Source organism: Chiloscyllium plagiosum, unplaced genomic scaffold (assembly GCF_037043375.1).
Source record: "Chiloscyllium plagiosum isolate Xiang-an unplaced genomic scaffold, Cpla_swu_hap1 HiC_scaffold_3, whole genome shotgun sequence".
NCBI classification, from domain to species: Eukaryota; Metazoa; Chordata; class Chondrichthyes; order Orectolobiformes; family Hemiscylliidae; genus Chiloscyllium; species Chiloscyllium plagiosum.
The window spans coordinates 137,925,876-137,953,412 of NW_028270141.1; the positions used below are offsets into that span (position 1 = coordinate 137,925,876).

At 41.5% G+C, this 27,537-nt stretch overlaps 1 protein-coding gene across 8 annotated transcripts; it reads left to right on the plus strand.

Annotated features, from left to right (window-relative positions):
• The first annotated feature begins 1,345 nt into the window (after positions 1-1,345).
• lnc.lemp (lncRNA encoded micropeptide) lies at positions 1,346-27,531 on the plus strand. 8 transcript variants are annotated; one of them, XM_087983810.1, is made up of 4 exons: positions 1,346-1,614; positions 10,875-11,054; positions 22,594-22,837; positions 26,186-27,531. In XM_087983810.1, exon 3 carries the CDS (start codon positions 22,622-22,624, stop codon positions 22,835-22,837), a length of 216 nt encoding a protein of 71 aa, XP_087839936.1. In that variant the 5' UTR covers positions 1,346-1,614; positions 10,875-11,054; positions 22,594-22,621; the 3' UTR covers positions 26,186-27,531. The 8 variants fall into 8 exon arrangements, 3 of the variants coding, with proteins under 3 accessions (XP_087839936.1, XP_087839927.1, XP_043543444.2); XR_015754650.1 differs by lacking the exons at positions 22,594-22,837; positions 26,186-27,531 and adding an exon at positions 11,480-13,191; XR_015754649.1 differs by lacking the exons at positions 1,346-1,614; positions 22,594-22,837; positions 26,186-27,531 and adding an exon at positions 9,870-10,716 and having other exon boundaries at positions 10,875-13,219.
• Positions 27,532-27,537: the final 6 nt, after the last annotated feature.

Consider the following 27,537-nt stretch of genomic DNA (forward strand, 5'->3'; position numbering starts at 1 on the left):
TGTTGTTTTCTGCTCTGAATTGGTTGGGTAAATTGAGTAGAAATTGGTACTACACAGATACATCCATTCCACAGGGAAAGTGAATAGTGCCAGCTGTTAGGCATGTGGCCCCTGCAGGATTCTTTAATGATATCCCTGGTGAGCTATGTGCAAGAGGCCTATCAATATCTCTTAGCCCCACAGAGAGTTTACCTCTATTAATTTCCAAATTCAGCTAATGTTAAGAAATATGGTTCTGAGTTCAGAGTGGCCTTGTACAAAATGCCCAATATACTGAGCCGGCTGCATTTGGTGTAGTCTCTCAGTTTGTCTCAGGATGGGCAAATACGTAAAGTTCAAGTAGCAGATTGGCTCTAAAAGACATGTTTTCACATGGAACAAAAGCTATGAGAAGCCTAGTTTAAGCTGAAGGCAAAAACTCTGTAATACAACATGGAAGGAGATTATTCAGCCCATTAAATCAACGTCAGCTCTCTCCAGAACAATTCAGTCAGATCCATTCTTCCAATGTATTCCCATGGCACTTCAATTTATTTCTTTCACTTCATCCAAATTCTTTGCAAAATCATTGATGGTCTCTGTTTAAACTAGTATATAGGCAGCGAATTGCATATTATTACCGCTCATTGTGAAGAAAGCTTTTTCCTCACATTACACTCTGTGTCCACTCAGTGGACATTCCCAATCTGACCTTATGATGGAGGGAAGGTGAAGCAGACTGAGTCTAGGTCAGGATAATGAGGAGGTCCTGCAATAATTTTCTGGAATTGAAATGATTTGCTTCCAACAAACAGGATTACTTTTACTCGGTATGACTCCAACTACCAGAGTTTTCCCCTAAATTCCCATTGACTTCAATTTTATTGGGGCTCCCTGGTCAAAACGAATACTGCTTTGGTGTGGAGGGTAATCACTCTCGTTTCACCTTTGGTATTCAGGCCTGTCCATGGGCTGTCAATGTCTTTCTGACAGGACAGGGACCGCCCACCTCTGCCTCATCCACCTTGAGTTTTCTCCACTCGGGGTTTCCTGTCTTAGCCTTCCAGTGGGAGCTCCTCCTTTCTCAGAACTTCTGCAAACCAGCTGCCAGCCTTTTCAAAGCAAAACAATAATAAAGACATTCCGCAGATGCGGTTTCCAAATCTGGGCGTCTACTTCCTGAGGCTGAGCTTTCACTTTCCCCTCAGCTGCTGCCGTTCCCGGCGATGCTCAGTCCACACAGAACGGGAAATGGGAGGCACGGAGAGCGAGAGCGTCAAGGTCCTGATCTTCGTGCTCGGGGTCGTTGTCGGCTGGTTGCTCAACATCCTCCATTGGAGGATCCGGCACTGGCCGTGGATAAATTTCGCTTTAATCATTTCGATCTGCGCTTTTGTGTTCATTTTCATGCTTTAATCTGACCAAATCCTTCCGAATTCTGCAAACCAGCCCTTCTCGCCAAACACTTGTGGACCTAGGATCAATGGTGCTGGAAGAGCACAGCAATTCAGGCAGCATCGAGGAGCTTCAGCAAAATCGACGTTTCGGGCAAAAGCCCTTCTAGCACGGAAGGAACGAAAGTAGAATTTCCCAGACCATGCAGTCTTCTAAAATAATTTTGCATGATGAGAAAAGGTACTGTAAGCAATTTGTGATTAAGGTTCTCTTCCAGATGAATGAGTGCATACAATGCATAATTTAGACATTTCATTGAATAAGTTCATACATTTTGCTATTCTCTTTACATTTAAACCGTTGATTATTCATCGTTCTCCTTTTACAGTCATTCTTAAGCAGAGTTTGACTTTGAAGATACCAAAAGATGCATCCGGGAGCATCTTACAGAATTAGACTTTTCCATTTTATACACGATTCAAGGACTGTTAACTAGCAGTTCAAGTGAAATGTATGTATGTTGGATGAAAATGCGTGAATAACTTGGGTTCGGTTGGACTCTTTGTTTAGTGATAACAATTCCCTGATATTGGAGATAACTTACTGCAAGGTTCATGAAGAGGGTAAATTGAAATATACTGTCATGCGGGCAGATAGAATTGGTTGAAAGGAAGTGATTGACGATTTAGGATTGAAACAGGAAAATGACAGCACCAATCAGGAATGTTTTCTTTTTTCCTTGACACGGAGAGAACAAAGCAGGCCTCTTTCTGTCAAAAATATTTTCATTAAATGCAGATCAATTTCCCTTCTTGACCACCAGAATCTGCAAATTATCAGCTATTTTATCAGTTCCAAAAACAATGATTCTTGGATATGACCCAAAGCATTGAGACCAAGTTATTAGAATGGTGAATTTCAATTCCAATCATCCCCTGATCCTTTGATAAAAATAATTAGAAAGCCTTGCATCTGAGGACATGTCAGATAGCATATTGAGATAGCTATGTGCATGTGTAAATGTAATGCATTGAATTTGGAACAACAAAGGAACTACATGAAGGTGAAGATCAGATGCTCAGTTACTTTACAAATGCCCAATGTGAAATGGCCAATTGCCTCAGGAGAGTGAGAATACTTTTAATGAGAATAATGATGTAGTTAAATCAACTCAGTATATAATTATACTGTCAGTATCGATTGGAGGAATTGAAATTAAAGTGAGTCATAGAAATTGGATTTCAAATTTGAATTGGGTTGCTTTGTCTTAACAATGAAATTGGGACAGTTATCTTTCTGGATTAATAATCCATAGGCCCTGCTTTATGCTGTGGAGACTTGGTTCACTTTCCACCACAGCAGCCAAGGGTTTTAAACCCAATTAATAAATCAGAATTTTAACCTAAAGTCATTCATAGTGACAGGACAACTATAAATGATTGTTGTAAAAAATCCCTCTGTTCACAATTTTTTTTAGGGAACACAATCTCCCATTCTTACCTAGTCAGAATGAGTTTACTTGTGACTCCAAACCCACAGCAATGTGGTTAAACCTTTCTGCTATGGCCTAGCAGAATTCTGTTTAAGGGCAGCTAGAGGTGAACTACAAATGTTGGTGATATCCAAATGAAAGATTTTTTAAAAAGTGTGCTAGGGAGGAATGCAATACACAGTGACATTTATCCGCAAGATGGATAAAGGTGATAAGATGAGCTAGAGAATTGATTAATTGCATGATCTCAATAATCAAAATGGCAAATTGTAGTTTTCTGTGTCATGTACTATGACTTACTTTGTATCAAAATGTATAGTAAACAAAATTGATCTCAGGATAAAATAACAAATGACTTTAGAGTTATTTGATGCCAATAATTTGAGGACTTTAAATCAGACTGGGAGGGTATGAGGGTTTGCTGAAGGTTATGATTGGGACTTTATACTAAAAGAAACAACTCAAATACTTCTATCGATTTCAAAAGTTGCAAAATGAACATTTTTGTGAAAGAGAACATGAGAAAATTAAACAAAGAACTGTGGATGCTGGAGATTTGAAACAAACAACAACACCAATTGCTGGAGAAATTCATCAGGTCTGGCAGCATCCGTGGAGAGAAAAGTAGAGTTAATGTTTTGAGCCAAGAAGGCACAGCAATGCCTCTTCTTCCTCAGGAGGTTTAGAAAATTCAGCATGTGCATAAGGATCCCCACCAACCTTTACAGATACACCTAGAAAACAGAATATACCTAAATGAGTGCATCACAGCTTGGTATGGTAACTGCTCTGCCCAGGACCATAAGAAACTACAGAGATGTGTACACAGGCCAGACCATCACAGAAGCCAACCTCCCGTGCAGTGACCCTTTTTATACTTCTGGTTGCTGTGGAAAGGCAGCTAACATCATCAAAAAACCCCTCCCATTCCAGTTATACTCTCTTCCAACCCCTTCCATCAGGCGGGGATACAGATGCTTAAACACAAGTACCAACCAGTTCAAGAACTGCTTCTTCCCTGCTGTTATTAGACTGCTAAATGGACCTCTCTAATTTTAAATCTAATGTTAATTTTGCTTTTGTACTCCTCCTGTGCAGCCGTACCCTTGTATGCCTCGCTCTGTCTAAACACTCCTATGATCTATTTGCCATTGTACATTATGACCTGTCTGTACTGTGCATAAAGAAAGCTCTTCACTCTACTTAGGTACATGTGACAACAATAAATCAAATCAAATCAAGAGTCCAGTGATCCTTCAGAACCGCTGAAACATTGATCGCCCATCCCTAGATGCCCTTGAGAAGGCAGCTGCCTTTTTGAACCTCTGCAGTCCATATACTGTAGATGGACACATGGTTACTTTCAGGCATGTTTATGAATTATTGTATTGGACCATAAGAGAGATGATGTCATCAACATCTTTAACATGTGAACTGAGTATTTTAGTGTGTATTAGAACCATTTTACTTTTGTCTAATGATAAAAATCTTACCTCAAGGATATCAATAGTCCATAATGTGAATTATTCAGACTATCTGACAGAATCATTTAAGGGACTGGTGGAGAAGAGATAATCACTTGTTTTGGACATTTAAACATTGTGTATTTAAACTGTTAAGATATGATAATGCAGAGTTCACTACAGAAACTCTAACGAGGTAAGGAAATTTGTAGTTGAGAAAAAGATTCCTTAGAATTATGTTTACAAGTACTAAAACCATGCTTGCAAATTCTACAGCTTTAACTCAGGTACTTATAAGTTTCCAGATACTGTACGCCTATTATAAAATAATATACTAAGATTCAGAATCTAAGTGAAACCTTGTAACCTTGGCTTGCACATTTGCCTTGAAATGCAAAACTGAGCAGGTATAAACATATGCGATATTCTGGATGGTCGAGAATCATCTCAGAAATATCATAGATTTGCAGCTAACAACCCCAAGATACTGAATGCCAATTAAAAGTAATCATGTGAATGGCTAATTGGCTCAGATGGTTTGCAAAGTATGAAAGTAAATAACTGTTTAGAGTGTAAGTAGTGTAAGTTGAGACCATGTTTCTTATAGTGAACGAAAAACATTGCGAGCAAAGGAACTACCTCTACCCAGTATCCAAAGCATGCGAGAGGACTGATTCAGGCATAGATGTCTGAAGAAATGGCAGAGCTTGAGTAAAGAAAGTCTGCTATAGTGGTAGGATTACAAATTATATCTTAAAACCAGATCATTAAGGGTCAATTGTTAAGAGTTAATTGGACATGACAACTAACGATTGAAATAAAGTGGGAAAGTATGTGGGAAATAGACCGAATGAAAAAGCAGCTTGTTTTGACTGAGGGATGATCACATGATGTTTTTACTTGTGAAAACTGTCCTGCTTGACCATCACACGAAGCCACCTGAAGGTGTTTTCCTGTATCATGGAATGTCTGGGCAAGTACTGAAAGTACCGCAGATTAATGATACGGCATGTGATCTTAGATTCAGAATAGTATAAATATCAGGAAGTTTGCCCTATGCAGAGGATTTCACCTTGGACCAGGATTGCGAATTGTGCCAGGAAACCTCAAGTTCTCCAGACCAGCTGTCATAAAAAGTGCTCCCCGAGGAGGCAGTGAGACTCACTATTGAACATGCCTAAATTAGGTTGAGCTAACAGATCCATTCATTAATTTACATGTGTTTCTAATATATCAAATGTAGATTACTGCTCAGTATATATAATAAGGTCATTATGGAGTTAAAAGATTGTAAGACACAGTAAACCTTAGCTATAAATTCTGTGTCTTATGATCTTATACTCCACAACTACTTGATGAAGGAGCAGCACTCCGAAAGCTAGTGCTTACAAATAAACCTGTTCAATTATCACCTGGTATTGTGTGATTTTTAACGATGTATTTATCACATGTGAAATTGCTTACAAGACTCCTGAGCAAGTAAGGAAACAATTGTTATGCCCAGAAATTTCATGCAGGAAATCTTGGCCATCTCAGCCTGCATCAAAGTCCCCCTGAAGGTACTTGATGTAAGCCAATTCAATTCACTCCTTGTGATTCCAAGAAGTAGCCGGAGGAACTGGATACTGCAAAGCGTACGGGTCTGATAACTTTACGTAATGTAGTGGGAAGTTGCGCATGGAGTCTTAAGAGATAGGAGAGGTGCTAAATGGATATTTTTCATCAGTATTCACACAGGAAAAGGACAATGTTGTCAAAAAGAATATGGAGATACAGGCTATTAGACTAGACGGGATTGAGGTTTATAAGGAGGAGGTGTTAGCAATTCTGGAAAGTGTGAAAATAGGTAAATCCCCTGGGCCAGATGGAATTTATCCTAGGATTCTCTGGGAAGCTAGGGAGGAGTTTGCAGAACCTTTGGCTTTGATCTTTATGTTATCATTATCTACAGGAATAGTGCCAGAAGACTGGAGGATAGCAAATGTTCTCTTGTTCAAGAAGGGGAGTAGAGACAACCCTGGTAATTATAGACCAGTGAGCCTTACTTCTGTTATGGGCAAAAGTTTGTAATGGATTATAAGAGATAGGATTTATTATTATCGAGAAAAGAATAATTTAATTAGGGATAGTCAACACAAATTTGTAAAGGATAGGTCGTGCCTCACAAACCTTATTGAGTTCTTTGAGAAGGTGACCAAACAAGTGGATGAGTTGATGTGGTATGTATGGATTTCAGTAAGGCATTTAATAAGGTTTCCCACAGTAGGCTATTGCAGAAAAAACGGAGTCATGGAATTGAGGGTGACTTAATAGTTTGGATCAGAAATTGGCTAGCTGTAAGAAGACAGAGGGTGACAGTTGATGGAAATGTTCATCCTGGATTTCAGTTACTAGTGCCGTACTGTAAAGATCTGTTTTGGGGCCACTGCTGTTTGTCATTTTTATAAGTGACTTGGATAAGGGTGTAGAAAGATGGGTTAATAAATTTGCGGATGACACGAAAGTCAGTGAAGTTGTGGAAGTGCGAAAGAATGTCACAGGTTATAGAGGGACATAGATAAACTGCAGGGCTGGGCTGAGAGGTGGGAAATGGAGTTTAATGCAGAAACGTGTGAGGTGATTCACTTTGGAAGGAGTAATAGGAATATAGAGTACTGGGCAAATGGTAAGATTCTTGGTAGTGCGAATGAGCAGAGAGATCTCGGTGTCCATGCGCACAGATCCATGAAAGTTGCCACCCAGGTTGATAGCATTGTTAAGAAGGCGTATGGTGTTTTGGCTTTTATTGCTAGAGGGATTGGGTTTCGGAGCCATGAGGTCACATTGTAGCTGTCAAAACACTGGTGCGGCCGCATTTGGAGTATTACATACAGTTCTGGTTTTCGCATTATTGGAAGAATGTGGAAGCATTGGAAAGGGTTCAGAGGACATTTACCAGGATGTTGCCTGGTATGGAGGGGAGGTCTTTTGAGGAAAGGCTGAGGGGCTTGAGGCTGTTATTATTACAGAGAAGAAGGTTAAGAGGTGGCTTAATAGAGACAGACAAGATGATCAGAGGGTTAGTTAGGGAGGTCAGTAAGAGCCTTTTTCCTTGGATGGTGATGGTTAGCATGAGGGGACATAGCTTTAAATTGAAGGGTGGTAGATGTAGGACAGATGTCAGAGATAGTTCTTTACTCAGAGATTAGTAAGGGCATGGAATGCCCTGGCTGCAACAGTAGTGGACTCGCCAACATTATGGGCATTTAAATACTCATTGGATAAACATATGGATGATAATGGAGGAGTGTAGGTTTGGTGGGCTTTAGATTGGTTTCACAGGTCGGTGCAACTTTGAGGGCTGAAGGGCCTGTACTGCGCTGTAATGTTCTATGTTTCATGCAATAGTACTGAAGACTTGTGCTCCAGAAATTGCCGCACCACTAGCCAAGCTGGTTCCAGTACAGTCACAATGCTGGCACCCAACGTTGTAGAAAATTTACCAGGTATTCCTGGGAAAAAGCAGGAAATCCAACCTGAACAAAAATCCTGCCCAAACGGTCCACTCTCAATCATCAATAAAGTGATGGAAGGTGTCATCAATAGTACTATAAAGCAGCACCTGCTCAGCAATAACCTGCTCAGTGATGCCCAGTTTGGGTCCCACCAGGGCCACTCAGCTCCTGACCTCATTAAAGTCTTGTTTCAAACATGGACAAAAGAGCTAAATTCTAGAGGGGAGGTGAGAGTGATTGCCTTGGGCATCAAGTAGCATTTGACTGAGCATAGCATGAAGAAGTCCTAACATAAATTGAGTCAATGGGAATCACGGGAAAATCTCTCTGCTGATTGGTGTCATAACTGGCACATAGGAAGGTGTTGTAGTTATGGGGGTAAGTCACCTCAGCTCCAGGACCCTTTTGGAGGATTTTCTCAGGGTGGCCTAACCATATATAGTTGCTTCATCAATGCCTGTGCTTCCATCATGAGAGCAGATGTGGGGAGGGATGTTCACTGATGATTTCACAATGTTCAGAACCATTCGAAATTCCTCAGATACTGAAGCAGTTCATATCCAAATGCAGCAAGATCTGGACAGTATCCAGCTTCAAGTAACATTTATGCCATAAATGCCAGGCAATGACCATCTTCAGTCAGAGATAATGTAACCATTGACATTAAATGGCGTTAATATAATGGAATCCCCCACTATCAACATCATCGGCATTACCATTCACTAGAAACTGAACTGGACTAGCCATATAAATACAGTGGTGCAAGAGCAGGTCAAAGGCTAGGAAGACAGCTGTACATAGTCACCTCCTGACTCCCCTAATTCTAATGCAAAGTATCAATTAAGAACTGTGTCCACATCTTTACACTTTCCCAATTCCCCAAAGCATCTTCAACATCTACAAGACAGAAGTCAGAAGTGTGATGGAATATTCCCTACTTGCCAGGTTGAGTGCATGGTTTTAGTTTTGCAACACTAATACAACTCTAAAATTGTCAAAATTATCCATTGTTTTGCATGTCCCTTCAAAAGAGGACTTTAATCGTAAATGGCTTAAAGTACCGTTTCTCATCCTGCAAGATTATTTTAGCAGAGTCAAAGACCTGGGAAATTCTTTTTTGATTTTTCCTGTGTTAGATCCACAAGTAGTTGCTGACTACAATGTTCCAATATGCTATACCCCAGCTAATAAAGGGAAGGAATCCATATTTTCTTGATATACCTTACCAACCTGCAGTCTTTGGGGATCTGTGGACATTCACTCCAGGCTCCCTCATGTCTACACCTCTCAGTATCTCCTGTTACCTGGGAGATGATCAGGAAATTAATTGTACAGTCATAGGTTAAAACAGAGCAGGAGTAGGCAATTCAGCCCCTTGGGGCTTGCTCAGTTGTAAAAGTAAGTCTGTGTGTGGACGGGATTCTTTCTTGATATTAGTACAAATGCAGTGATTAAGTATTATTTCCAAGTGGATTGAGGGGCTGGATGGCTGTTTCTGATAGACATATGGAATCATAGATCCTGTCTGTCGTCCTTTTCTTGAATGTGCTTGGTAAGCTTCCCCGCAAAAACAGCATTGATACCTATCCAAAAGTGTCCTTGAGAACTGGGTAGTGAGCTGTTTTCTTGCTGCTGTCATTCACCTGGTGAAAGTATTCCCAATATTGTTCAGGAAAGTATAGCTTCTGAAAAAGCTTTTGAAAACCTCAGGATGCTTGCACAGGACCTGTGCAGAGAGCAACAGAGTTAATTACTTAGGTCCAGTTAGTCTGGAAACATCAGGTTTTATTTCTCTATCCACAGAGGCTGCCAAACCTGCTGAGTTTCTCCACCACTTTCCTGTTTCAATTCCGATTTGCAGCACCCACAATACTTTGATTTTTATTGCGTTCAGTTGGATGTTACATGATATATTAGCAAGCCAGTATGATGTGTGGCATGGAGTTGGTGCTGTCCTTAGGTGCCTGCACCCATGCCTGCTTCACCTACTGTACTCCAGAAGAGGCCTCAACAACTTCCTGTAAAATCTCATCATGACTTCCCGACTCCTATACTCAAAGGACTGAACAATGAAGGCAGGAGTGCATCCGGAGACAACCACCTGATGAAGGAGCAGCACTCTGAAAGCTAGTGTTTCCAGTTAAACCTGTTGGACTATAACCAGGTGTTGTGTGATTTTTAACTAAGGAGTGTTAAAGGCCTTCTTAACCATTCTACCTACATGTGACACAAACTTCGAAGAATTATGATCTGAACCCCTAGATCTCTCTGCTCTACAACTCTACCAAGGGCCCTCCTTTTCATTGTTTTAAGTCCTGCTCTTGTTAGTTTTACCAAAGTGCAATACCTAGCACTTACCCTATGCAAAAAAAAAGCAACTGCTGCATCCAAAACAAACAACAAAGGTAATCCCCAGGTATGCAATTTGCAAACATGATGTGTTGAAAATATCAGGTGATCAAACCTGCAGCAATGTGTGCCAGCTGAGATGACAGCCCTCGTTTTGGAATAAGATATATAGGAAAGCTAAAGGAACCTCACACATTGATCCTCATCTGTTCCCGGCTGCTGCCTCCGGCATTTTCTATCCATATGGAATGGGAAAGGAGAGACTTGGGTGAGGACGGGCTTCGGAACAAGTTCCTGGTCTTCATTCTCGGGATCATTGTTGGCTGGCGCGCTAATACACTGTACGACAGGCACTGGCCGGAGACCCGCTCGCTGTTGGTCATTGGCGTCTGTATTTTTATTTACACCTATTTGTGACCAAATCCTACTTGAGGTTTCACTCAAACCTTGTCTCCAACCACTTGTGGATCCAGCACGGCAGAAACCAAAGTAGAATTTCCCGGGTGTGGGAGTCTGCTAAAATAATCTTGCAGGATGAGCAAAGGTACTTTAAGCAATTTGCGATTAAGATCTTATTTTGAAGTCCATGCGATGGATCAGTTTTACATATTTTTGTTTGGGTTCAGAAATGTTATCATTCTCTTTACTTTTAAAATGCTGATTATTTATCGTTCTCCCTCTTTCACTGACATTCTTATGCAGATGTTGTCTTAGAAGATACCAAAAAGATCACCCGGGAGCAGCCACTTCACTTTACAATTCCTGGATCTGGAGAGTCACAGAGTCTAACAGCACGGAAGAGACCCTTCGTGCGCATCGAGTCTGTGCCGACCTATCTCCGACTGTCTATTTTACATTAGACAACGCCGTGACTGTTAACCGGTACACTGAGCCGGGGTATTTTAACCAGCCGGTCTAGCTATGTTTCTATAGAACGGAGGCAGGGATGCGAATGAATTGGGTTAAGTTGGAATCTTTGTTTACTGATAATAATTCCCTGATATTGGATAGTGAGGTTGCGCCAGAGCTCATGAATTGGGTACGCAGTAATATAGTCACGGGAAGGGTAGAATTGAATTAAAGGAGATGGCTGATGATATGGGATATAAACAGAAAATGACAGCGCCAAAGGGAGTTTTTCATTTCTCGACCACTCGCAACACTATATAGTATTTGGGGGCAACTGCTTAAATGTTTCTGCCTTAACCTTTGATCAGTGAATTCCAGACTCCAACAACATCCTGAGTGAGAGGAATTTCCTCAGCTCTCCCTTAAGCCTTCTATCGCTTATTTAAATCTATTCCTAGGTAAAAACAGTGGCTGCAGATGCTGGAAACCAGATTCTGGATTAGTGGTGCTGGAAGAGCACAACAGTTCAGGCAGCATCCGAGGAGCAGGAAAATCGACGTTTCGGGCAAAAGCCCTTCATCAGGAATACAGCTCCTTGACCCCTCTACTAATGGAAAATATGCTTTCCAATTCAGCCCATCTCTGCCGCACTTAATCAAATCCACTTCATTGGGTTCCCTCTCAAAATTTGCTGTTCCAAGGAAAACAACACAGCCTGTCTAGTCTTGCCTCATGGCACAGGTCTCCCAGTCCAGGCAGCATCCTGGGAAATCTCCTCTGCATCTTCTCAAGTCCAGTCACATCCTTCCCATAATGTGGTGGTCAGAACCTTACTAATCAAGAACCTATCCAATTCTGTCTTAAATGCACTCAATATCTTGGCCTCCAGAGCCTTCTGTGGCAATGAGTTCCACAGATTCAACATCCCCTGGCTGAAAAAATATCCTCCTCATCTCACTTCAAAAGGGTTGACCCTTCAATTTGAGGATGTGCTCTCCTCTTCTTGTGGTAACATCTTTTCCACATCCGCACTATCTGGGCCTCTGAGTATTCAATGAGATTCCCTCTTATCCTTTCAAATTCCATTCAGTACAAATCCAGAGTTCTCAAATACTCATATAACAAAGCCGACCACACTCAAGAAGTTTAACACCATCAAGGACAAAGCAGACCAGTTGATTGGCACCACATGCATGATTTTGCAGCCCAAGCACAAGCGCAGTCATGTGTCCTTTCTACAAATTGCACTCCACCAATACTCCTTAGACAGCACCTTCCAAACCCATAACACCATTGAGGGTATTAAGATAACAAATATATGGGATCACCACCAAATGCAAATTCCATTCCAAGTCTTTCAATATTCTGAGCTACATCACCATTCTGTCACTGGGTCAAAATGTTGGAATGCCTTACTATTTTGTACTCTCTCTTGTCCATAGCCAAAACAGGGAAGTATAATCTGTCAACCTGTTAACTATTACCTTGTTTACATAGCCATTTATAATAAATGTTTCTATTTGACTACAACTAAATGTTCTTGCTGTCAATTTATTTATAATGTCAAAATTCCTGATATCACAAAAAAGGAAGAAAGGGGGCAAATGCCAAGCCCAGAAATAAAAACAGAAAATGCTGGAAATACTCAGCAGCTCAGACCAGAATCTGCAGCATAAATTTTTTTTTTAACTTTTCAGGCCATGGTGATCCTTCATCAGAAATTAGTCTGCATTGAATCCTACAAGAAATATGGTTTTGCTGTTTTTTGTGCGAGCATTCAGAGTGATTGCAGCAAGTTGTTTAAATGGGAGTGATTGATTGTACTTAGAAAAATCAAATCTTTGCCGAAAAACCCTTGCCAACCAGATATATCTAATTTGTCTCCCATGTTTGTTGAAAATTTCACATACTAGGTAGTTTCAACATGTTGCCCCACTTCCTTGAAAATAAATGTGTCGCAACATCTGCACCATCATGTGATGATTTTCCACCAACCATAAGTCATGAAGCCTTTTTACAGTTTTGCCACTGATGGAGTTTAGAATTATAAGCTAATGAAGATAGTAACATTCATCTACATCTATATCCATCTACAAAAGGTGATTGACAGACAGTGAACAAATCCATTTCAAATCGGGTGTCAAATATGCAATGGCTGATTAGGCCAATGGTTCGGTTGTTCTTTTTGGCAATCTAGTACTCACTACTTCCAAATAAACATGTTGGAGGATAACCTGGTGTTCTGTGATTTTTAACTTTGCCAGTCCAACACTGGCATCCACACATCATGGTTTTCAGAATTGGCATTTACAGAGTCATAGAGATGCACAGCATGGAAACAGACTCTTCAGTCCAACCTGTCCATGCCGACCAGATATCCCACCCCAATCTGGTCCCACCTGCCAGCACCCAGCCCATATCCCTCCAAACCCTTCCTATTCATATACCCATCCAAATGCCTCTTAAATGTTGCAATTGTACCAGCCTCCACCACTTCCTCTGGCAGCTCATTCCATATACGTACCACCCTCTGTGTGAAAACATTGCCCCATAGGTCTCTTTTATATCTTTCCCCTCTCACCCTAAACCATGCCCTCCAGTTCTGGACTCCCCAACCCCAGGAAAAGACTTTGCCTATTTACTGTATCCATGCCCCTCAAAATTTTGTAAACCTCTATAAGGTCACCCCTCAGCCTCCGACGCTCCAGGGAAAGCAGCCCCAGCCTGTTCAGCCTCTCCCTATAGTTCAAATCCTCCAACCCTGGCAACACCCTTGTAAATCTTTTCTGAACCCTTTCAAGTTTCACAAGTCTTTCTGATAGGAAGAAGACCAGAATTGCATGCAATATTCCAACAGTGGCCTAACCAACGTCCTGTAGAGCCGCAACATGACCTCACAACTCCTGTACTCAATACTCTGACCAATAAAGGAAAGCAAATCAAACGTCCTCTTCACTATCCTATCTACTTGCGACTCCACTTTCAAGGAGCTATGAACCTGCACTCCAAGGTCTCTTCGTTCAGCAACACTCCCTAGGACCTTACCATTTCGTGTATAAGTCCTGCTAAGATTTGCTTTATCAAAATGCAGCACCTCGCATTTATCTGAATTAAACTCCATCTGTCATATCTCAGCTCATTGGCCCATCTGGTCAGGATCCTGTTGTAATCTGAGGTAACCCTATTCGCTGTCCACTACACCTCCAATTTCGGTGTCATCTGCAAACTTACTAACCGTGTCTCTTAAGCATTTATGTAAATGACAAAAAGTAGAGGACCCAGCACTGATCCTTGTGGCACTCCACTGGTCACAGGCCTCCAGTCTGAAAAACAACCCTCCACCACCACCCTCTGTCTTCTACCTTTGAGCCAGTTCTGTATCCAAATGGCTAGTTCTCCCTGTATTCTGTGAGATCTAACCTTACTAATCAGTCTCCCATGGGGAACCTTGTCAAACGCCTTACTGAAGTCCATAGATCACATCTACTGCTCTGCCCTCATCAATCCTCTTTGTTACTTCCTCAAAAAACTCAATCAAGTTTGTGAGACATGATTTCCCCACACACAAAGCCATGTTGACTATCCCTAATCAGTCCTTGCCTTTCCAAATACATGTACATCCTGTCCCTCAGGATTCCCTCCAACAACTTACTCACCACGTCAGGCTCACTGGTCTATAGTTCCCTGGCTTGTCCTTACCACCCTTCTTAAACAGTGGCACCACATTAGTCAACCTCCTGTCTTCCAGCACCTCACCTGTGACTACCGATGACACAAATATCTCAGGAAGAGGCCCAGCAATCACTTCGCTAGCTTCCCACAGAGTTCTCGGGTACACCTGATCAGGTCCTGGGGATTTATCCACCTTTATCTGTTTCAAGACATCCAGTACTTCCTCCTCCATAATCTGGACATTTTGCAAGATGTCACCATCTATTTCCCTACAGTCTATATCTTCCATATCCTTTTCCACAGTAAATACTGATGCAAAATACTCATTTAATATCTCCCCCATTTTCTGCGGCTCCACACAAAGGCCGCCTTGCTAATCTTTGAGAGGCCCTATTCTCTCCCTACTTATCCTTTTGTCCTTTATGTATTTGGAAAAACTCTTTGGATTCTCCTTAATTTTATTTGCCAAAGCTATCTCATGTCCCCTTTCTGCCCTCCTCATTTCCCTCTTAAGTATACTCCTACTTCCTTTATACTCTTCTAAGGATTCACTCGATCTATCCTGTCTATACCTGACATATGTTTTCGTCTTTTTCCTTAACCAAACCCTCAATTTCTTTAGTCATCCAGCATTCCCTATACCTACCAGCCTTTCCTTTCACCCTAACAGGAATATACTTTCTCTGGATTCTTGTTATCTCAGTTCTGAAGGCTTTCCATTTTCCAACCATCCCTTTACCTGTGAACATCTGCCCCCAATCAGTTTTGGAAAGTTCTTGCCTAATCCTGTCAAAATTGGCCTTTCTCCAATTTAGAACTTCAACTTTTAAGTCTGGTCTATCCTTTTCCGACATTATTTTAAATCTAATAGAATTATGGTCGCTGGCCCCAAAGTGCTCCCCCACTGACACCTCAGTCACCTGCCCTGCCTTATTTCCCAAGAGTAGGTCAAATTTTGCACCTTCTCTAATAGGTACATCCACATATTGAATCAGAAAATTGTCTTGTACACACTTAACAAATTCCTCTCCATCTAAACCCTTCACATTATGGCAATCCCAGTTTATGTTTGGAAAATTAAAACCCCCTACCATAACCACCGTATTATCCTTACAGATAGCTGAGATCTCCTTACAAATTTGTTTCTCAATTTTCCTCTGACTATTAGGTGGTCTATAATACAATCCCAATAAAGTTATCATCCCTTTCTTGTTTCTCAGTTCCACCCAAATAACTTCCCTGGATGTATTTCCTCTCAGCACATCTGTAATGTTATCCCTTATCAAAAATGCCACTCCCCCTCCTCTCTTGCTTCCCTTTCAATCCTTCCTGTAGCATTTGTATCCTGGAACATTAAGCTGCCAGTCCTGCCAATTCCTGAGCCATGTTTCTGTAATTGCTATGATACTCCAGTCCCATGTTCCAAACCATGCCCTGAGTTCATCTGCCTTCCCTGTTAGGCCCCTTGCATTGAAATAAATACAGTTTAATTTATTAGTCCCACCTTGTCCCTGCCTGCCCTGACTGTTTGACTTATTTCTGTTCTCAACTGTACCAGTCTCAGATTGATCTCTTTCCTCACTATCTCCCTGGATCCCACCCCCCCACCTCCCAAGCAGCTCGAGCAAATTTCCCTGCCAGTATATTAGTTCCCTTCCAATTTAGATGCAATCCGTCCTTCTTGTACAGGTCACTTCTACCCCAAAAGAGATTCCAGTGATCCAAAAATGTGAATCCTTCACCCATACACCAGCTCCTCAGCCATACATTCATCTGCTCTATCCTCCTATTCATGCCCTCACTAGCTCGTAGCACTTGGAGTATTCCAGATATTACTACTCTTGAGGACCTCCTTTTTAAATTTCTGCCTAACTCTCTGTAATCTCCCTTCAGAATCTCAACCTTTTCCGTTCCTATGTCATTGGTTCCAATGTGGACAATGACCTCTTGCTGGCCCTTCTCCCCTGTGAGAACATTCTGCACCCTCTCTGAGACATCCTTGATCCTGGCACCAGGGAAGCAACACAGCATTCTGCTTTTTCACTGCTGGCCACAGAAACGTCTGCCTGTACCTCGGACTAGAGAGTCCCCTAACACAATTGATCTCTTGGAACCCGGTGTACCCTCATTGCATTAGAGCCAGTCTCAATACCAGAAACTTGGCTGTTCGTGCCACGTTCCCCTGAGAATCCATCACCCCCTACATTTTCCAAACAGCATACCTGTTTGAAATGGATATAGCCACAGAAGACTCCTGCACCAGCTGCTTACCTCTCTTACCTTTCCTGGAGTTAACCCATCTATGTGACTGTATCTGAGACTTTCCCCCCTTCCTATAACTGCCATCCATCAAATGCTGTTGCTATTGCAAATTCTTCATTGCTTATAACTGTCTCTCCAACTGATCCATTTGATCTGATAAGATTCGCAGCCTACAGCATTTATGACAGATATAATCTGCAGTAACCCTTAAACTCTCTTTAAACTGCCACATATCACTCTATTAAAGGCCATTTTTGCTCCTTCACAATTTACAGACCCAGAAAATAACACTGTCTTATCCCTCTACAAACACTGCCCCACGTTAAAATATAAGCCATAACTATTAATTTAAGTTTAATCAAGAGACATTTGTGTCAAACCACAGTAGCAACATTGAAACCTAAATGTCTTGAAATTTGAACTTCAGTTAACATGACATGACATACTGAGAGGTGCAACCATTAATTGGACAAGTGAAATTTGAGAACTTTATTCTGGGTAAATATTGAAAAATTGCTTCCTCTGGTGGGTTTCAGAGTTGTACAAAGCTGAAGGGAGAAGGAAGGATGCTACATTATAAATGGTTAAACAGGAAGTGCTGGTATAATTATTTGAAAATGAAGAATGGAAGGTAATGTGTTGCAAATGAATTTAGAGCAGAGCAGACCAGCACAGTGCCTGACCTCCTCCTGTAATTGTCAAGGAAATAACCTCTTATATTTGGATCCTGTATTTACTGACCTCAGTATTTTGCAACCAATGAAATGCCATTAAATTGTAACCATTGTTTTAAACATCAGAAAAGCAAATTCAATTTGAACACAGCAATCTCCCAAAACAGCAATGAGATAATAACCAGCTAATTACCAAGGGATTAGATTACTTACAGTGTGGAAACAGGCCCTTCGGCCCAACAAGTCCACACCGACCCTCTGAACAGCAACCCACCCAGGTCCATTCCCCTACATTTACCCTTCACCCAACACTACGGGAAAATTTAGCATGGCCAATTCACCTAACCTGCACATCTTTAGACTGTGGGAGGAAACCAGAGCACCTGGAGAAAACCCACGCAGATACTCCACACAGACAATTGCCCGAGGTGGGATTTGAACCCAGGTCTCTGGCGCTGTGAGGCAGCAGTGCTAACCACTGTGCCACCCAATGGAAAATGTAAACATGCAGTAACATAGAGCTGAGGTTAAAATCAGACGGACAGGGTCTTATTGAATGGTGGGGCAGACTTAAAAGGCTGAGTGGCCTATTCGTGTTCGAGCCAGTAATTGTAAATGTTGATCAAGACAGTCACAGACTCAGAGGAACAGATAGCTTGGGACAATTAACAAGCACGTGGCAGATGAAATTTAATCGAGAAACGTAACAAGTGATGCAACTGAAAATGGCAAAGGATAGCTTGCTGATATTAAGGAGTTCCAGAGCAAAAATCAAAGTGAGATTGCATGAGGGTTCAAGTATAGCAATATAACATTTGTGAGCAAGTTGCAGTTTTGCCCTTATTTTGGGTCCTGAAAATCCAGGTTCAAGTCCTACCTCAGGTGGTGATGGTCAAGCGTTTTTTTTTTGGGGGGGGGGGTCTCATAACACATTCAAACAGGTTTATTTGAAAATAGAAGTTACATTTGTGGGCATCCTTGAATTTCGTAACTCTCAAGATTTCCAACAGCAGGAGATTACAGAAACCTTGACTGTCATCCCAGGATCAAAAATCTGGGATAAGATCTTGTTAACTCAGGGCTTTGCCCCAACTGGACTTGCTTGGGGCAGATGATGAATCAACGGGCCTCATTCCATGCTTTAAAAACTCTGTGACTCTATAAACTGTTTTAGTGAGGTTGTTTCAGGGCTAAATATTTCCTAAGACATTTGTGAGAATTCTCTCCCCTTATTTAAGTTTCCCAGGACATTTCTGCCTGAATGATAGGACACACTAGGCCAAAGTTTAGTGTCTCATCCAAAAGATAGTAATCTGCTGGCTGGTTTCAATGTGTGAACTCCAAATACAATTTAGCTCTGGCTATGATTCCCAGTTCAGAGTTTTCACAAAGAACCTAAGTCCAAATTAGGTACAAAGGGTATAGTGAGAAAGGTAATGTCTGTTGAAAATGGCATTGAGTGCATAGCCTGATTCCACTTTGCAGAATATAAAGGGATTCTGGCTAGTGGATTTGAGAATTATAGAATGGCTGCCTTCTGTATTGTTACCATTCAGACTGTGTGTCTGCGCTAGCTCCCTGAAGGTGCAATTCATATGGAACGAGCCCAGTCTTCTCCCTGTATTCATGCAAACCTTTCCTTTCTGACTAATCCAATGCCCTTATTAATACCTCAAGTAAACCTGTCTCTACCAGATGCTCAGACAATGCATTTCAGACATCACTTCAACATTTCCTCCTTTTATCAACAGCAGCAGTGTGGACCATTTACAAGATACATTATAGAAATTCAAATGCTCTTTAAACAGCATCTACCAAACCCATTCCTCCTTTTATCATTCATTTCCCTGTAGAAGATTTTTGGATTTCACTTAGCTGCTAATCTCTTATAGTTTGTCTCTGCTTCGCTAATTTGCTTTTCACTTACCCTCTGAACATTCAACACCTGACATCACAAGCACATTTTATCACCTTCGTTTTAATCTTTATATTTCATCTAAGGAGCTATTGACTATGCACAAACTATCTGTTTAATTGTAATTTGGTCAGACAGAACATGGGAAGCTTGGAGCCATGCACACTTCTGAACACTCTCGGGGTGGCACAGTGGCGAGCACTGCTGCCTCACAGCACCAGGGACCTGGGTTCGATTCCAGCCTTGGGCTACTGTCCCTGTGGAGTTTGCACATTTACCCCCATGTCTGCATGGGTTTCCTCCCACAATCCAAAGATGTACAGGCTAGGTGAATTGGCTATGCTAAATTGCCCACAGTGTTCAAGAATGTGTAGGTTAGGTGCATTAGTCAGGGGTAAATGTAGAGTACTAGGGTAGGGAATGGGTCTGGGTGGGTTACTCTACAGAAGGTTAGTGTGGACTTGTTGGGCCAAAGGGCCTGTTTCAACATTGTAGGGATTCTATGATTCATAAGAATATCAATTCAAGGGAAAGCCAATGAGTGTATTGATTGATTGATAGGTGGTCTCTTGGAGTATTGGCTTGCAAGTAGAATTGACGTTCCTCTCCCCAACTGTTGAATTGTCCCACTTAAAGTTTGCCTATCCTGAAATCTAGTGAGCCAAGACTAGAAGTGCAATTAAGAGAATTGGTGATTGGGAGTCTAAACAGTCAAGAGTTCAGTGAAGTAATTGGTGTTTTGTGTAATAATATGTGGGGCTCAGAGCTTTTCCCCATTTCCCCAGCCCAGTAAGTCTCCTCCTCCGCCTGATTACAGATGGACCTCCTGCTTTGAATGATAGAAGTGATACAGCACAAAAGGGAGCCGTTCAGCTGATCTTGTCCATATGAATCAAAGGCACCCAGATGCCTTTTCTAAATAGAAGCACTGAAATGATTCTTGAAACCATCGCGCATACATTGTTGAGGACAAATCCCGCCCAAACAAAAGAAACAACCAAGGGGGGACCCAAACTTGATAAAAGTTGAATAAGCATGAGTTTACTACATTCAGTTGGACAAGCAGGAGGCTGGAAGAACACAGCAAGCCAGGCAGCATCAGGAGGTGGAGAAATCAACGTTTCAGATGTAACCCTCCTTCAGGAGTGGGGGTGGGTGTAAAGGGAACTGCAGATAAAGGAGAGGGTTGGGGGAGGGTTTTGGCTGCCTCTTTGTTGGCCACATCGAACATTCCCTCTTCAGACCTAGACAGGCACTCTGCCCCAAATTTTCCACCATTACATCAATGACTTCATTGGTACTGCATCTTGCACCCAGGTTGAACTGGAGCAGTTCATCGACTTCGCCCAGAACTTCCATCCCACCCTTAAATTCAGGTGGTCTATTTCAGACACCTTCCCCCCTCCCTTTTCTTGAGGTCTTAGTTTCCACCTCCGGCGACAGTCTACAGATGGACATTTACTATAAACACACAGACTCCCATAACTAACCTCCTCCCACCTAGTATCTTACAAGAACTCTGTCCCATTTTCCCAATTCCTCTGCCACCATCGCAGCTGCTCAGAAAAGGAGACATTCCACTCCAAGCATCCCGGATGTCCACCTATTTTGAATAAAGTTAAAAATCACACAACACCAGGTTATAGTCCAACAGGTTTAATTGGAAGCTCCTTCATCGTCGCTCCGAAAGCTAGCGTGCTTCCAATTAAACCTGTTGGACTATAACCTGGTGTTGTGTGATTTTTAACTTTGTACACCCCAGTCCAACACCGGCATCTCCAAATCATATTTTGAACAATGTGGCTTTCTCCCTTCTGTCATTCAGACACCCTCCACAGCACATCCTCCATTCCCTGGTCCACTGCTCTAAATCTCCTCCCAAGTGCAACAAAGACAGAGTCCCCCCCCCCCCTTTTCTTCACCTACCACCCCACCTGACTCCACACCCAAAATATCATCCTTAAACACTTTAGCCAACTCCAAATAGACCCACCACCAAGAATATCTTCCTCTCCCCACCCCTTGTTGCCTTCCGCAAGGACCATTCCCTTTGCCAATCCTTGGTTCACATCAATCACTCCACCAACTCTCCGTCCCACCCCCCAAACCGCTGGTACCTTGCCCTGTAACCATAAAAAATGCAAAACCTGCTAGAAACCATTCCCCTCAACTCCATCCAGGGCCCCAAATGGTCTTTCCAGGTAAGGCAGAGGCTCACTTGCCTCTCCTCCAACCTAGTTTACTATATCCGGTGGTCCCAATGTGGTCTTCTCTATATTCATGAAACCAAAACTAAATTAAGGGCACAATTCACGGAGCATCTCAGCTGGGTCCAAAGGGGCCAACCTGACCTCCCAGTCACTGCCCATTTCAATTCTCCTTTGCATTCCCTCTCCAACATGAGTATCCTCAGCCTCCTCGAGGAGAAAGTGAGGTCTGCAGATGCTGGAGATCAAAGTTGAAACTTTATTGCTGGAACAGCACAGCAGGTCAGGCAGCATCCAGGGAACATGAGATTCGACGTTTCGGGCGCAGGCCCTTCCTCAGCCTCCTCCACTGCCATAGTGAATCAAACAGCCAATTGGAGGAACAACACCTCATCTACCGCTTGGACAGCCTACAAACTAGAAGATTCAACATTAAGTTCTCCAACTTCAAATAACCTCCCTTCCCATCCCCAAGCACTTTTCCAGCCCCCTCCCCCCTTCCATTCCATTCCTCTGACCGACCCTTCCTTCCAGCTACCAACTGGATTCATTCCTCCCATCGACAAACCAGGCCCTAACCTCTACCTGTGATCACCTTCTCTTACCCCCCGCCCCCTTACCTGCTGCTCCCCTTCCACCCACCCCGAGTCCTGAGGAAGGATTAGACCCGAAAGGTTTGACTTCCCCATCTCCTGATGCTGCCTGGCTTACTGTGTTCTTCCAGCCTCCTGCTTGTCTACCTCGGATTCCAGCATCTGCAGGGTTTTTTTGTTTCTAAACATTCAGATTGCCATTTGTTGCTGGGGCTGAGTGTAACTTTTTTTTATTGTTCCGGCTCTCAGCTGATTTGGAACGTGGCCCGGGTAGCGCATGCGCTTCTCCTCCGTCGCCTCACTGACATACGCTCGGGTGAACATGGCTGAAGTATCCGAGAGGACTTTGCAACTCGCCGTTGTTTTGTCCTTCACTTCGGGGGTCATTATCGGCTGGCAGGCAAATATCCTGCGGAGGAGGTTCCTGGATTGGAGGAAGAGGCGGCTGCAATCGAAACTGGTTGAGACGCAGAAGAAATTGGACTTGGCTTGAGTAAGGGGTAGTGAAAGGCGCCTCAATCCGCAGGGAGTAAGAAGCAGAATTCTCCTTTTACCGTTGTCATGTGAGCACATCGCTTGGGATTTTTTTGTGCGCTGTCTCCGCAAACGCCTGTCGGTGTACTTACATAATGAGGAAGTGCTGGTGTTGGACTGAGGTGGACAAAATTAAAACCTGATGTGTGATTTTTAACGTTGTAATTACTGGCTGTCTTTGTGGATCTACAGTCATGAACATAAACTTGTTTAAATTTGCCGAACTGTTCTACTGCTACTGAAAACAGGCCCATTGCACTTGAATATTTGTGAAAGGAAGATATACATACAATGATACCAACTGATGCAATTTATATTGCATTGTAAAATCAGTTAAGGAAATACAATATTGCTGGGGCAATTCTTTGTTGAGTTGAACCACTATTTTCCATTTATTCAAAAGGCACCAAGGCCGTTCAGTATTTTGTAGTAGAAGAACTAGAAAATACACACTGGAGTTTTTAGTTTGAGTTCAATGATGGCCTTAAGTATCTAACCTGGATTGCAAGTTGGGGGAAGTGCAGCATTGAAGGAGTGGCCTGTTAAAAATGAAATGTTTGAATGTGATGTTAAATGAGCACTTGCCAAATTATCTACCTACATCCTAACCACTGAGCTGTAAACATTGCTTTTGATGGGGCTGAGAATGGCAGAGGGAAGAGTTTTCCTATATCAGGTCAATATATCTTAATTCCACCAAGAATTGATACATTCTGCTTGTGGGGCCTTTGTGGTACAAATTAGCTGTCATGTTTTTCTGTAATGAATGATTTACTGTATCTCAATTTATTGATTGTGTGTGATGCCTTGGATGGTAATTTATTTGTGGATAGCATCAGAAATCTGACTGGTGTGAACCAGATGGATTTTTACATTAATGTCCTCAAGGAAATCAAGCTGATACACCAAATTCCATTGGAAAGGCTGCAGAAAATATTTACCATGATGTTATTCAAACTGAAGGGTTTGAGTTATAAGGAGAGACTGGATAGGCAGGAACTTTTTCGCCAAAGTGTAGGAGGTTGAGGGTTGACCTTATAGAGACTTTTAAAATCATTAGAGACATAGATAGGGTGAATAGCAAAAGTCTTCCCCCCAGAGTAGTAGAGTTCAAAACTTGAAGGCATAGTTTTAAGGTGAGAGGGGAAAAATTTTAAAAGGGTCTTGAGGGGTAACTTTTTCCATCGTGGTGTATATATGGAATGCCAAATGAATTGGTAGAGGTGAGCACAATTACAATATTTAAAAGACATTTGAACAGGTACATGAATAGGAAAGGTTTAGAGGGATATGGATCAAAAGTGGGCAAATGGGACTCGTTTAATTTTGGGAAACCTGGTCAGCATGGATGAGTTGGACTGAAGGGTCTACTTCCATGTGTAATCCTCTGACTCTGTATATTAAACGAGTCCCATTTGCCCACCTTTGATCCATATCCCTCTAAACCTTCCTTATTCATGTATCTGTCTTTTAAATATTGTAATTGTGTGTGTGTGTATATATATCTGGCAAAGACTGTATTCTGATTTTCCGAAAGAAACTATCTCTACTCTGACTGGTAATACCCTCAGCACAGTGGGGGATGGACAAAATGTTATTTTGTTTACATAAGGACAGATTTTCAAAAAAATATAAAAGTTATTCTCTTTCCCTAAAGCCCCACAGAATGAAGTTGTAGTTTTTAACTCTTTCTTGGAAGAAATTTACATCAGGAGTAGTTCGTCCGTAACTGTCCACTGAGTTCACGGTAGTCAACCCTCACAATGGTGTAGTCTAAGATCTGTAGTATTATCATAACCATTCTAAAGGGAAGAAATTGCCCAAGAATGCTACCTTTCTACAGAGAACCTGTTTAGTTTAATAAGCCTTAGCTATACAATAAATGTCCCAGATATTTTAAGGGTTCAGGATTTCTCTTCAGAATATATTTCCCCCCTTAAGGAGTGTACAAGAATGGAATTAGTTTCATGGGAAAAAAAAATTGAGATTTATTTTACAATTTTATTCACAGATTAACCAATTTAAGTAGGTAAGTGGATGACTATGCCCAAAAATCTGTTAAACAATGTAATGCCAAATCCAGTACAATCCAGTTTAATATCATTGATAACTATTAAAGATTTTAACAATCTAAGAATAAAATATCCATCAACACTTAACTTTATCTCAAAGTCCTGAGCAAGTAAGAGGTATTATTCTGGTGGGGGAAAATATCTTCTGAGATTGATCAGACTACATTTGGAATATTGCATGCATTTCTGGTCTCCTTCCTATCAGAAGAATGTTGTGAAACTTGAAAGGGTTTGAAAAGGTTGACAAAGATGTTGCCAGGGTTGGAGGATTTGAGCTATAGGAAGAGGCTGAATAGGCTGGGGCTGTTTTCCCTGGAGCATTGGAGGCTGAGAGGTGACCTTATAGAGGTTTACAAAATGGATAGGATAAATAGATAAGGCCTTTTCTCTGGGGTGGGAGAATCCAGAACTAGAGGGCATAGGTTTAGGGTTAGAGGGGAAAGATATAAAAAGGACCTAAGGGTCAACTTTTTCATGCAGAGGATGTTGTGTGTATGGAATGAGCTGCCAGAGGAAGTGGTGGAGGCTGGTACAATTGCAGCATTTAAAAGGCATTTGGATGGGCAAATGAATAGGAAGGGTTTGGAGGGATATGGGCCTAGTGCTGGCAAATGGGACTAGTTTAGGTTAGAATATTTCATCAGCATGGATGAGTTGGACCAAAGGATCTGTTCTGTGTTGTACATCTCTATGACTCTAGACTCTAATTATTATTTGAGGGTTCCGGATACTTCTCAAATTTAATAACTACAAAGATGTAGTAGGTCTTAAGACCCATTGTTCTACCATTCATTATGATCATGGCTGATCATTGAGCTCAGTAACCAAATCCCTCCCTCCCCAGTATTCCTTTAGCCACAACAGCTATACATACTTTCATGAAAACACCATGTTTTGGCCTCAATCACTTTCTGTCATAGTGAATTCCACATGCTCACCACTCTGGGCGAAAAAATTTCTCCGTACCTCAGTCCTAAAAGGTTTATCTCTTATCCTTAAACTGCAGTCCTAGTTCTGGACTCTTCCACCGTAGAATCCTTACAGTGCAGAAAGAGGCCATTATGCCCATCGAGTCTGCACTGATCCTCCAAACAGCATCCCACTCAGATCCAGCCCCCCGCTACACTTCTTAGTTTATATAATACACCTAATCTTTATTTGGCAGAACAGAGTTCATAATACTGAAGTTTGCATGTTTATTTAATTATATTGCTAATTGTAATTCTCTTTTACAGTTACTTTTTTTCTCCAGACAAACAGGCCAATAACATGCAGAAGGAAGGACCTGGAATGCCAATAGTGACTGTGAAGATACTGATAGTCAGTTTTCCGGAGCAATTAAGGGAAACAGCAATAGCTGTAGAAAAGACTCTTCTGTTTTGAACTCTGATTCAGAAATTGTTTACACAGAAAGCTGTTGTTTTGAACATCTTTGACTATGCCCAGGAAGCCACTTTGCTGCTCATGTTGTTCTTTAATGTGCAAAATATGTATTGATTTAAGGGTAATTTATATCCATGTTTTAAATGAAATACTATTTCTAGTACAAAAGCTTTAGGGATAGGAACAAGTCATGGCAAGCTATTGTTTGAAATGTTTCAAAATATTTTTCCCTTTTTATAACATTGTGCTTTTCATCAATTTAAAATTGATCAATACAAAAGAGTCTTGTGTATGAAACTTAATTCTAACTGGCATATCATTGAAAATAAAAACATTGGAATTTGTAGGATAAATACCGCTCTTCTTGCACAGCATTTGTACTTGATATTGTAGAGCTTTTCAAGGATGAATATTGGAACGTTTTGAAGGGGAACACTTGTTTTTTCTTACATTATGAATGTGATGAGATCTTCAGATTGTCCTAAACTAACAACGTTCAAGTTCAGGTGAATTTTGAAAGTCTGTTTACTTTTGGGAAAGATTCTGGCTAATGATGAACTGTGGAATAGAACATTTTTTGGAAGGAGAGGGTAAATAAATGTTTAATTTGGTAGTATTTTAGTAGCAAGGGTGTGGAAACATAGAATTAGCTCCATTAAGTATAAAGTGGGTTTTAGGGGTTAAGTCAGCCACACTTTTTTAAGAAGAAATTAGATGTGCACTGAAAAATAAAAAATCTAAAAATTATACACAGGGAAAGCATAAAATGAGATTGGAGAAGATGACTCCATATGGAGCTAGAGTCAGTATTTGTCATGATGGAGTGAAATGTCTACAATATTGTCTTGCATAAGTGGGACATAATGCAGGCACTACTGCTGGCCTAATTCTAGCCATACCAAGAATTTGACCATAAATGTGGAGTGATGAGCTTCAGGTTTTTCTTTGCATGATTTGCACTGATTGTTCCTTTTATATCTTTAAGCCAATTTACACAGGTATCGATGTTTCATTGCCATAAGTGATGAGTATGTGTGGAATTTGGATTCTGAATTTTCATTGCAAAGTATTATCGGGACTGTGCTTTTTACTGCAGAGAATACTAACCAATGCGAAGAAATGGCACTTGTTTGTTATCAATACAATGCCTGTGTATTTTTCTCTCAATACCTGTTTTAATAAAGGCTGATTATTTGTATCAGCT

Coding starts and splice junctions, on each gene's coding strand:
- lnc.lemp (XM_087983810.1), top strand. CDS start 22,622: ATGCGCTTCTCCTCCGTCGCCTCACTGACATACGCTCGGGTGAACATG.